Source organism: Watersipora subatra, chromosome 4, assembly GCF_963576615.1.
Source record: "Watersipora subatra chromosome 4, tzWatSuba1.1, whole genome shotgun sequence".
In the NCBI taxonomy this organism is placed as follows: domain Eukaryota; kingdom Metazoa; phylum Bryozoa; class Gymnolaemata; order Cheilostomatida; family Watersiporidae; genus Watersipora; species Watersipora subatra.
Genome location: NC_088711.1, coordinates 33547404 through 33560484, shown reverse-complemented (window position 1 = coordinate 33560484; position 13081 = coordinate 33547404). Strand labels below are relative to the sequence as shown.

At 36.6% G+C, this 13081-nt stretch overlaps 1 protein-coding gene across 1 annotated transcript; it reads right to left on the bottom strand.

Annotated features, from left to right (window-relative positions):
• Positions 1–56: 56 nt before the first annotated feature.
• Positions 57–11587, bottom strand: LOC137393216 (proton myo-inositol cotransporter-like). Its single transcript, XM_068079666.1, has 10 exons — positions 11416–11587; positions 10983–11205; positions 9442–9601; positions 7840–8054; positions 6045–6156; positions 4602–4765; positions 2918–3023; positions 2076–2329; positions 883–1035; positions 57–613 (listed from the first exon to the last, which is right to left on the bottom strand). Exons 1-10 carry the CDS (start codon positions 11578–11580, stop codon positions 243–245), a joined length of 1923 nt encoding a protein of 640 aa, XP_067935767.1. The 5' UTR covers positions 11581–11587; the 3' UTR covers positions 57–242.
• Between the last annotated feature and the right edge of the window lie 1494 nt (positions 11588–13081).

The following is a 13081-nucleotide window of genomic DNA, read 5'->3' as shown; positions in this document are numbered from 1 at the left end:
TTTGGCTCCCTTTATGTTAAGTGAGTCAGAGTTGAATGAGACACAGTTAATTTGAAAGGTTTTGTTTTAATGAACAAATAAAAAAACTACTCTAGTGTCACATGAATTAATTTAATACTAAAATAATCAAATGGAATGCTCAGCATATTTCATGGATTTAGATTCACTTCAGTGCTTTATGCCGTCCTTGTCCTGCAATATGAAGCAGAGCTAGCTTAGCGAGCGGATAACTCTGACCTTAACTAATTGTTTAGCGTGTCATCTGAATCTTGAGCCAAATCTTCATCTGTACTAATCTCCCTATTGGTACACAGTCTAGTTTTAACCTTTGTTGCCTCTTTTTTGGATTGTTTTTCACCAGTTTGACCATTGGGACTAGTTTCAGTTATGTTACTATAGTCTCCTGTTGCGGAAGGTCTGTCGTCATCTATATGCGTATAGTTAAATCGCGAATCTTTTTTATTAAAAGGTTGAAATTTTCCTTCTTGACTGAACCACGGAGTTGCAAATATTCCTTCAATTTCCTCCAAGTCTTTGCCTTTGGTTTCTGGTAGAGTACATACCAAAAAAATGAGCCCTACTACTGAGAAAGCCAGAAACATCCAGAAAGTACCTGAAATTAAAGAAAAAGTGGATTGAATTTTGATGTCTTTTCTCCATCTGAACAACCCCGTGTGATGATTCCATTAAATGACAACTGTAATAGGAATACATCGATGAAACAGAAAACTTACACACGAATACCATGAAGTCATTTACATCTCAAAGCAGCTTACAGACATTTGTAGCTGAAAGCGGATGAGTAGCGCTTCTGGATATTTAAGGTAGAAAGTTTTTGAATGCTAAGAAAAGTTTTAAAAGGAGACTTTAAGATAGGCTCACCATGGGCTCCGATATACTCTGTAAGTGAGAGAAAACTTATGCTAGAACACAAGTTAAAAAGCCAATTGCAGAATGTTGAGGCACCATTGCCTGCCCCTCGGGCCCAGAGAGGATAAATCTCAGCATTGATTGTCCATGGCATTGGGCCCATACCTGATCAAACAGAGACAATGGTGGTCGTACATACAATAAAGCTTGGTTCAATTTAACTTTCATAACGGCTACAAAAGTAGCATGGAGGCTAACAAAGTAGAAAGGCAACATAATAACTATAATAATAAGGTACCATAATAATAAGGTGACTATAAAAAAGATGGGTAGAGTTACATGTACAGCATTGCGTTACATTGGAACAGCATGGATAAGAATGTGAAATGATTTTTAAAGATACTTTTCTTGTGTCCCTTAATAGCTATAACAAAGTTTTATACACTCTTTTACATCATTTTGGCTGTTCAAACTGAGAAATACAGGAGAGCCTATAAAGCTTTTAAGAATCTGAAAAATATTATTTCTCATTTTGTGTAACAAATTGAAAAATCAGAGCGATCTTAAACAAAAGCATCAATTCATAGTAGTAGATAAAATTATTCTTAGGGGCCATGTTTCTTTGGGAGGTACATGTACTTACATCTCACAACTTATATAGACCACATTAGATTTATAGATGTGATATGAGGCTATAAGACCTAAGTGTAAGACCAAGTTACTAACCTGAAGTAAAGAAAACGATATAAGATCATATTACTAACCTGGAGTAAAGAAGACCGGGTATAAGATCATATTACTAACCTGGAGTAAAGAAGACAAGGAATAAGATCATATTACTAACCTGGAGTAAAGAAGATTAGGTATAACATCATATTACTAACCTGGAGTAAAGAAGACCGGGTATAAGATTTTATTACTAACCTGGAGTAAAAAAGACGAGGTATAAGATCATATTACTAACCTGGAGTAAAAAATACGAGGTATAAGATCATATCACTAATCTGGAGTAAAGAAGACTAGGTATAAGATCATATCACTAACCTGGAGTGAAGAAGACTAGGTATAAGATCATATTACTAACCTGGAGTAAAGAAGACAAGGTATAAGATCATATTACTAACCTGGAGTGAAGAAGACTAGGTATAAGATCATGTTACTAACCTTGAGTAAAAAAAGACTAGGTATAAGATCATATTACTAACCCGGAGCAAAGAAAACTAGGTATAAGACCAGCCCAACCATAGGCAGCCAGTAAAACTTTGTTGGACAAAAATCATAAGCCCAAACGAGTCTACTGTCTACGTCTTCCTGCAGATAATTGTCACATCGCCCTTCGAAAGAGTGAAGCCAATCATCGGGAGAAGTTGGCAGACATGATCCATTGACAGCATTGTCATACCCTAGTTCTATATAGCAGTAGCCGCATCCTATATCCATTCGACAGTCTCCACATGTACTGTAAAAGAAAGTACATATACTCTTATATTCAATGGCAACCACACACGGATTAGGAATTGATCAGTTGTTAAACATATATAAATTAGAACAGGTGAAGGTTACTGTGGTGAAAAAAATTTGCTTTGTTTTAATAAACAGCAAAAGTGTGCTTTATTTGGTATGTTATCATTTTTGGTTATTTACTTGTAATAGGCTTTTTTCTAATGTCTCCTCACAATATACCTGAAACAATGGATTCTCGGATATCATAGTATGTTAAATAAAATGAACGTTATCAAATTGTAAAACTTTCCGTTGCTTGGCACCTAGCCAAATTAATAGCTGTAATTAATAGAAAAATAAGCATAAAGCCGAATCTACATATATATCTACATATATACATGTATAGACAAAGTATTGGAGTGCCTACCTATACCAGTATGTACACAAAAATAAATTGGTTCTTATTCCATAAAATCGATATTGATGGCAACTCTTAGTATGAACCATGAACATGTATCATGAGTCACAAAGAGACACCTGCCTCTGCTTGCCACTGTCACATCTCTCAACTTATTGTACCATATCGGGCATTAATTTTACTAACCGATGTGAGGAGCAGTTAGAAGAAGTTTCATTGAAGTCGACAGCTGGCGAGTGAATCACTTCCATCTGAAAGCCAACCCCCAGCACTGCCAGGCTGATTATGGCCCCTGTAAGAGGTACATCACGAGCTACACTCGCAAAATGATCGGGTAGAACACAGCAAAGCTCGATACTTCGTCACGCATGTATTATGAGGGATCATTACTTTAAAGATACTAAAGTAGTGATTAATACAGAGGAATTAAATTTGGAAACCTTGCGGAAGATTTTCTCCTTGACTTCTGTCATTTTTATTTTGTTTATAGAACTAAACCAGCCACAAGCTTTAAGTTTGTGAGGATGTAAGTTGGTGCTGGTGAACATTGTAATACAGCTCACCCAAACTGGTGGCAAAAATAGACACTAAGGCGATAATACTTTATTAAAACAAACCACTTATAATATGGAACTACAATAATAAATAGCGGCTTATCTCTTGTACTTGGAACTAAGTCTATTCTCTGTGTGCAGGAGTCTTCCTTTATGCAATACTAAGGAATATTGCAGTTCTTTCAGCAAGTTGGTTGGAGCAGAGATAAAGCGTTGTTGTCAGCTATTAAAAGAAGGTGTCGGAAAGAAAGAGGTTTCACAGTCTTGTCCCTTATTAAAAATTCGCTGATGGTGCTTAATTTGCTCGAGTGCTTTTCTAGGCTCATTCTACTCTTCAAATACAATATATCATTTATATTTAATTTCTTTTGTGACATGTTTGAGCAGCGATACTAATAGCCCTATTAACAGTCGGCCTATCAAACGCGCCGTAACAATACAACGAGTAACGGAGTAGCAATCAACAAAAATACGATGCTAAATCAATAGACAGACCTCGGAGAGTCAATGTAATATCAAATTATCATTAGTCAGAAGAGCTCGGATGTGACATTCTATATAATAGACAAATATCGTCTTTCTAAATAAGGTCCAGCCATTTAGCATGGACGTGCACAAGTTGCTGATTGCAAGCTTTCTTATTGTAATTGAAACGGAGCAACTTGGTGGACTACGTTTGACTTACACCTTACTAGAAGGCAGCGTGAAAAAATCTTACAACAAACTATAGTTTGGAAGTTTCATACCATTTGTGATGTCTGTGCAATAGGCAGCCTATTAGCTGTAGTAGCCTTTTGTTTTTCATGATGGAAATATAAAGCTAAGACGTTTTCTAACCTAATGAAAAGAATTCATTACAAATGCTTGCATAGCGCCGCTAGCAAAAAATATACATAGAAACAAACAGTATAATTCTCTTATTATCTTACTTGCACTTCTCTTGTATTTCTATATAAATGTACATTTTCTCTACGCTTTTATCATCATATTTATGTTATATCATATCTACTGCTAAAGTTTTTAATATTTTAGCTAATGACTTGCTAGAATGGTTATTAACAACGCTCTATGCAGCCTTATTTGTAAACTATATGTAACCATACACTAGCAATCTTATAACGAAATCTACTTTTAAGAAAGTCAGAAAAAAACTAGTAACATTTAGTTTTATGTAGAATAGGCTGTTTCTTCAATGTTGAAGATATTTTCTGGAAGAGTAAATGCATTGATAGAACATCACACAGCTTGCTTGTTTGTTCATATATCGTGCTAATTTCATCTAGTCTCAGATTCACGACAGGGATCTTTAATCTTACCTAAAAGACTAAGCAGGGTAAGAGGGCGCCGTCCCATCTTTTCCACAAGATAGAGGCCAGCTAAGGTGAAGAGGAAATTGACAGAGCTGGTTAAGGCTGATAGCCAAATAGCAGTTGAAGCACTACGCACTCCCGCCATTGTTATTATGCTAGCGCTGTAATACCTGTAACATAGGCCTAAAGCTGGGTAATTACCGTTGTAACTGTTACGAAGAAATGTCAAGGTAAATTTCTTAGCAATGGTGCACAATGCTTTCTATTGTTTTGGCAAACTTTCAAAATTGGCCAATATTTTGGAATCTTAAGATGTCTGAATGCGGCGAGCGACATTGAGTGACCTTGAACTCAGACTGACTGCTATTGAAGATGAAGTTACAACAAACTGATTCTGTTCTTAAAGAACAAGTTAAACCCTAAAAACTATTTGCTGTCTGGAAGCAAATTCTTGTCTTAAAAGTGATTTGACTAATAATAAACCTTTTGATGGGAGCAGCAACATGGAATTACCAACAAAGCTAACTGTGGCCTCCAGGCCTACTAGTAAAGCAAACAATCCTTAACTGGTGAGCTAGATTAATGATCATGGTACAATTTTCCAACTAGATTCAGCTTAAAAATACATGCTCTTGATGAGCTCGCCAAATCATCATTCTCAACTGGCATGTTAAGATGATTTACAAACATTTTTAATAAAATCTGATAAAATTAATAAAATCTGAAAGACCAATGAAATAGCGTGAAGGTTAGAAGGATGAGTGACCCTACTTGCTGAGGACTGATTGCGCTATAACCCCGGGGAACATACATTGTAAGTAGATAAAGGCAAAAGAAAAGAGGGGGGCATTGTGACTGTAGGAGTGAAAGATAGCTTCTGCACTTTTACTTTCTTTGTAGCAGAGTATTAAGAAATCATCTAGCAAGCGTGGGAATGTTTCAGCCCTTCTAACGCAAAAGTTTTGCATTAAAGAGGGGAATGTTTCAGCCTATACAACGGGAATGTTTTAGCCGCTTGTAATTTAAATGTTTCACCCTATACAACGAGAATGTTTTAGTCACTTATAATTTAAATGTTTTAGCCTATATAACGTGAATGTTTTAGCCGCTTGTAATTTAAATGTTTCAGCCTATACAACGAGAATGTTTTAGCCGCTTGTAATTTAAATGTTTTAGCCTATATAACGTGAATGTTTTAGCCGCTTGTAATTTAAATGTTTCAGCCTATACAATGTGAATGCTTTAGTCACATATAATGTGAATACGATATGTATCTAAACTACATGTCGAACATGCCAGTGAAATACTACTTAGTTGAAACAAACTCCGTTTTTAAATGGACCACTTGGCGATAGGCAAATTACGGCTATGTTTCTGCCAGGAGGGACTATTTCCAAGGTACGATGTGCCTAGAGTAATCCTATAGGATAAGAATTAGTAAGTGCTCACATGACTGTGTTGATGCCTGCGAGTTGCTGAATTATTTGAAGGCCACAACCTACTATCAATGCTCTCCTTACTGAAGGCGTCTGCAACATCTGCAGGAGCAAAGGTTTATGCTCTGAAAGAAATATACAATATATTATATTATACAATTGCCATATTTCACAAAGTTTAAGTTGATCATTTCAGATTAACGACTTGAATTTTATGGACCAGAAAAGCAGACATGATTATTGATTCTGCAGTGGCAAGACGAGTGACTGACCCCAAGTGATTCTAAGTCAGGACATAAAGACAATATTGAGCAAGATGCAGTAATGAGATTGATTCTGAAGACAAGATGTTATATTCTACTCGAGTCTGATTGCCTTATACACGCACAATTGTGCTGTAGAGCGAGCGATAAACCAACCAGAACAGAGAAATAATGATTAGATAAGCTGTCTCCATCTTGATGCAATTTTCTAGAAGCTGCTACAGGCAGCACAGGGGAGGCCATGATGAGGTTGCGACAGTTCTAGAGCAAACTCATATGAGTGAGCTATAAATTGCGTGATATGCTAAATCAATGAGTTGTTAGCCTATTAGAGCCTCCAATTAGCTTATATTTAGTAATGATATTACATTAGAGAGGGCGACCCACACGCTTAGTACATCCTTTTCCGATGCACCTTCAAGTGTTATGAATCTTTACATGCAGGCTGCTACAGAGTGGCATGCCTAAGGGCTACGGACACCGGCTGAGACATAATGAAACCTTTAGCTATGTCTGACTCAGTTCATGATAGTAATCATAGAAAATGAGTCATCCATTAGTAACTTATGAGGCGCTATGAATGATTAATACGCCTAAATTGGTAATTCAACTAAACTATATTATTTAACTGCAAATATCTGATAATAAATATACAATAGAAGATGGAATGCACGGCAAACATGACCATTACATTGTTGACAAAGTGACAACAGCCTTTCAACGTACAGTATGTTATGGAGATCCAAGCTTATACATTATGGCGGAGCACAAGACCGTGTCTGGCTGTGCCAACCTTTTTCAATTTAAACACAATGCTTTCCAACCTATGTTAGCTGAAGTTTCAGAGAATACAAGTTTTGCAAACGGCTCCACGTAGAACAAGAGATCTAGACCAAGCATTGCTTTCACAAGACAAGACGAGGTTATGCCTTAGCACATCTCAAACATTGTGGTTAATATCCTCGTAAATCAGGATTTTCATTATGCCTAGCAGAACACTCATTTTTCAACATCACAAAAGACTGTCTTAAAATCTGAAAACTATCCACGTTGGTTAGCGATCGAACCCCAGTCTGCCAGCAACTGCCTCTGATTGTTTTACTTCCGTCCCTGTCTATATTTTCTAATAATTTGCCAAATTTACAAAATAAGCAAATTCAAAATATTCAGAACACGTAAAGGTTTATATGGTTTAACCAGAAAGACATAAGACAACAGTTTCACTATTGTCACCACAGCAATCTACATAAAACAACAGTCTCTTCCAAACAAATAACTTTTTAAAAAACAACGGCTTTAAAGGATTTTTTAACACTTAAAATATTTTTGTCTAAATCTAGCGTAATAACCAAATTATGCAAACCAACAAAATTGTGATAGAGGTTTGGTTAAGAATGTCCCCTCTATGCTTCAACTTACCTCTATGCTTCAACCTACCTCTATGCTTCAACCTACCTCTATGCTTCAACCTACCTCTATGCTTCAACTTACCTCTATGCTTCAACCTACCTCTATGCTTCAACCTACCTCTATGCTTCAACCTACCTCTATGCTTCAACTCCTCCGAGATGCAGAATATATTAGCTTTTATGCCTTCATACTCTTCGTCGACCATAGCTGTAGTACCTCTCAGTTTGGCTAGCACCTCTTTAGCCTCAGACTCTTTGCCTTGCGTGATCAGCCAGCGTGGGCTCTCAGGCATAAAAAGAAATGCCACAAACTGCACTGCCGCAGGCAATGCACCCAGACCGAGCATATATCTACAAGTATGTCACTGCTTAGTAATAGAGTGTGATGTCACGATCGCAAGATGCCACTAAAATGCTACTTCTTTAGTAAACTTTAGTTGCTGGCAATCGAAAATGGCTTTCTTAAAACGCGCTAAACATAGCCTTAGCTCAATATTTTAACAATTAGTACTATTAGTTGCATTTATGCAATATTATAGCTTAGCTTAAATTTAAAAACTTACAATTTGACCTTGAAGGGAATTTGCTCTAAGGTAAAATGGAGGGAAAATTGTAAGTGACTCAGACTATACCATACGCAGTAACTAATCAAGGTCTAGCCTAAGGTCTATAACATGATGAAGCAAAAGGCTGCTTTTAAACAAGCTTATTTTTGAATGATTAAGAATTTTTAAACTCAAACATCAGAGAAACCCAAATTTTTGCAACAATACTATGAGTAATATTAATAGCAATAATAGTATAAGTAATATTGACCCTTTGAAAAGCATGATTTTTGCATATCATTTGAACTTTTCATATTCAGTTTAATTGTTTTACATATTGTGTATGCATTCCACAATCATAGATACTTGTCACCTATTATATACATGTATAATGCAAGTTTGAACCCTGTACGATGCAATCTTTTTCCTGACTTCCAACTATGACTTTGGACATACGGATGGATGAACATGGCTCTTATTATAGTAAAAACTCTGATGTATTATAAACACTTTCAGACATACAGGTGTCTGTTTCACATCTTATTTATCTTTATATGAAAAACAGACCTGAAATTAAATAGCCATATTTTGAGGCCTTCTTCCATAGAAGAAAGATGTTCCAAGTATATAATATTGCTGCGGAAATGGCATTGTTTTTGTGTTTGTACAGTATTGCTACTGCTTGACTTATTACATTTTTATTATTTTTGCAAGTAAAGAAACCCGCTGTATAAAACCTTTCCCAGAGCAGATTTCTGTCAAAGTGATCTGATTTGTAATTTATGGTATCAGACGACTTGCGACAATGGCGATGGCGGTTGACAGGCAGGTGAATCATTCATATTTAGATGAGCAAATTGTATTGTAGGAGATTGGTTTTTACATTAGCCAATAGAGCTCATTAGATAACAGCATATGGCAACAACAAATTGATATTGGCAAATTCACCTAATCAATCATTAGAAAAAGTTATAATATGCATGAAGGATAAATGTGTGATTTCTGAAAAGAGGAGAAAAGAGTTCATTTACTTCAATCTGGCACATATTGTTTTTAGTAACTTTACAAGTACAGTCAGAGTACCAGATGATTTTAGGTGGTAAATTCACTCAGTAGAAACTGAAATTCATTCATATATTTCAACTATTCTACAACTTTAATTAGCACAAAACTACAGGAAATAAACTCCTAACCTCCATCCATCATGAGAGAAACTGGTGAAGAGACCAGCAACACAGTTGGCTATGAACTGCCCCGCAGCGACCATGGCAATGTTCACAGAGACAAGTCGTCCTCTGATGTTAGCTGGAGCAGATTCTGCTATATACATTGGCACTGTCATGGATGATAAACCTGTGTAATGAGACAAAACATAGAACTTCACTAGTTGAAAAATGGGAGCTAACTCCAGCATGACCGACCTAAGACAATATACAGAAATACATCATCTGAGATATACACAATTAATTAGCAGAATTTGTGTGGGACTTCAATGCCCTTAGCATGACCTTGATGGAGGAACACATTGTTGCCTCACATGTTGTTGGAACACGATCATCAAAAATACTGGGCATCATTCAATATGGTCAAGGAAAATTGGCAGATCAAATATTAGCTAAGAGCTATATAGAAATTATAACTGCCGATAAAAGTCATTGTCTAGCGATTATTAAAGGAATGCTTTGCTAATGACCTTCTTATCAGTATTGATCGTAGTGCCAGTGGGAAGGCAAAGTGGGATAAGACGTATCATCAGGAGACAAGTGTTTAAGAACCATCTACATCCAACAGACTTGAGGCGGGCAACGTTACAACAAAACTATTTTTAAAAATGAGTCATTATTTGAGAAGCAGCTTGAGTTTGGCCTTTGTAAATACAAATAACAGCATCATAGAACTATATTAATGTCACTGTTTTATAGCAGATGAAGATGTGATGTCTATGGAGTAGCTCTATCACTGTAACAGATGATGTTTTATGAGGCTCAGTCATAGGAAGTCTGTCAAAGACGATTGACTCAACTGAATCCACTTCCTTCGGGACTTGATACGAGTTGGCAATGGTCTTTCAACACTTTTTATTCATTAGCAAATGCGTGTAACGACTACACCCTCAATAGGATCCCTCGAGAATCCTTGAACAGAGCAAACGCTCATTTTAGCAAATGCTGCTTGACATTGAAAAATATTTTTGACTGCTTGGTCGATCAATTCTATTCCTTCCACAAAAAATCTGGGTTGAACTCAATGAGGGCGACTAAAAGGGCAATCAACATTAAAGGTTTATGTACTTCATATGAAATTTTCTGTATAAGGGGCATAAGGGAACGCCCCAAACCTAAAGATATATGAGAATGAAATCGAGCAAAAAATGCTTCCAATCTTTCCACATGTTTCAGTGACTATAGATACAGATTCTGCACTTTGTACTCACTAGGAGTTGGCCACCCTCTGCACTTAGTACTCACTAGGAGTTACTTATCATAGACTTCATCTTAAACCTTTTATTACAAGGCAATTTCTATAGCGCCATCTTTGCTATTAGTTAGCCGTCCTCTGCACAGCTGCGACTCATGCAGTTCTGGTTAGTCTAAATAATGGTCAAGAGACTGAACATTCAATCAGATCAAAGAGAACTGCTCCTTCAAATTTGGCCCCAGTAAGCTTCATGTTAGTGCAAATGATCATTTCATGCTGAACTCAAAGCCATTGTATGTATATTGCTAGTGCTTACCTATTCCTGTTCCCAAGATGGTTCGACCAATTACCAAGATGTACTTATCATCAGCAAAGGCCATGCAGAGAGAACCTGAAGTGAAGACAATGCTGGCGAGCAGTATGACTGGTTTACGACCAGCCTTGTCATTCAGGTATCCTCCGACTAGCGCGAACAACGCCGCTGCTCCGATAGTCGAGGCAACAACGAATTCTTGCCATGCAGTGTTTAGTCTAAAATCCTACCAACAGCAAATGTTATTTTTATAGCTCATAACTGAATGTGAACTCCTGATAAATAGACATTAAAGTGGTGGAACGAGTTAGCAATTCTTAGGCACGATGAGCAAGAACATTGGCAATAAAATTGTTTGAAAAATAGTTACGAGTTTTGCTGTAGAATCATTTCAATATGGTGCTGACATATTAGGTAAACACAGTGTAACACTAACCTGCCGTATGAGAATAATAGCACCAGAAATAATGCCCGTGTCATAGCCGAACAGAAATCCTCCTAGAGCTGCCAGAGAAGTAAATATGTAGAGAAAATGTGGAGGTTTGCCCTTGGCATACAGTTGACCTCCATTATGCTGGAGAGATGCCCAGTCATCGGACATTGTTGCAAAGGCGCTAAATCAAAGATCTACTGTGATTCATTCTGTGAATACTGTGAACACTCTTTCAACACTTTCTTGATGAAATGACAACCAAAACACTTAAAAAACAAATGCCCAGTTAGGAATGGGCACCTTTCGGTAGTGTAGTTCAGTAGCCACTAGTAGTGTTTTGGGATGATCGTAATACCACATGGCATGTGAAAAATCAATGAGAACGTAAGCGTGCTCTTGACTGTATGGAGCAAGTGCGTCGTGTCGGATAACAAAAGTGTATGATGAGTATTTGTTCACTAACATAAATATTGATGGAGCTTGCAGAGACTGAAGGCGATACAAGTGCTGCTAATTTCCAGGGCGGAAGTGGCACGCTTATAATTTGAACACTAATAACATCACTACCATCAAGCATTGAAAGTTTCCAGAAAGCATAACACAGTAAACGTGCTTCTTCATTTCTAGCAAGCATATATATGTGAGCATATAAAATAGAAAGAACTGGATGCAGATGTACATGCTTGATACAGGTTCTATCATGGATTGATCTCTCAGTGGATAAAAAGTATTTTTTAACACCTCATGAATGCTTACGAAAAAAACTTATAGAGTGAACCTATGTGTGATTTAGTTAAAATTTATTTTTAATCACTTTGTAGTGAACTCTACATGTTACGCACCCATCACCTACAATAAATTGAACTGTATTCAGATAGGGCTCAATGAGCAGATATATATTCGGACCAAATAATAAAATGAAAATGTATAACAGTTTGCAGAGTTTCATGATAATTGGTATTATTATAGAATTATTACTACTATTAATATCGCTTTTACTATCATTATACTTGGAAAGTTGCATTCAATGCAGATCGATTTTATTTGTGATGACAGATGCGAAATTGTATGAAATATTCATTAGAAGAAAATTGAAAAATGGTGCCTAGCTACCTGAAAAATCATGACTCGCCATTCAGATAGGAAATCGCCAAACGGTCAAAATCATTCAAGTTGATAGCAATTGTGCTGTCATGAACCTGTTACACGGAGGAGCAAAATTTTACAGCAATTCGTCTTGCGCAACATTCAAGCAACAATCCGTTTAAATGAACATAGCAACGATATGTCGAGAGAGATTTACCTGGTAAATAATGTAAATAAGGAGGCAGCACTGCGACTCACTCTACATTCTTATTATGTGAGTTTGCTGTCGAATCCTTACCCTAACAATGATTTGCTTAGTTCCACAGAAATAATAAAAGTTAATACGAATGCTCGTACAATTATCTTTAAAGGTATCTAGATAAAGGAGACAAAAACCATGAGGTAATTATCAGTGCTAAATTATGTTCATCATTTCCAAGGTCTGACAGTTTCAATAGATAGCAGCTGCTATCATCATTTGACTTGAAGCTGTGCAGTTTTGTGCCAGACTTTCTATGCAACCGCAGACTGGCTGTCTTAGCTTTAAAGCATCTGCTCAGGATTTATCTCTCCATACATGATA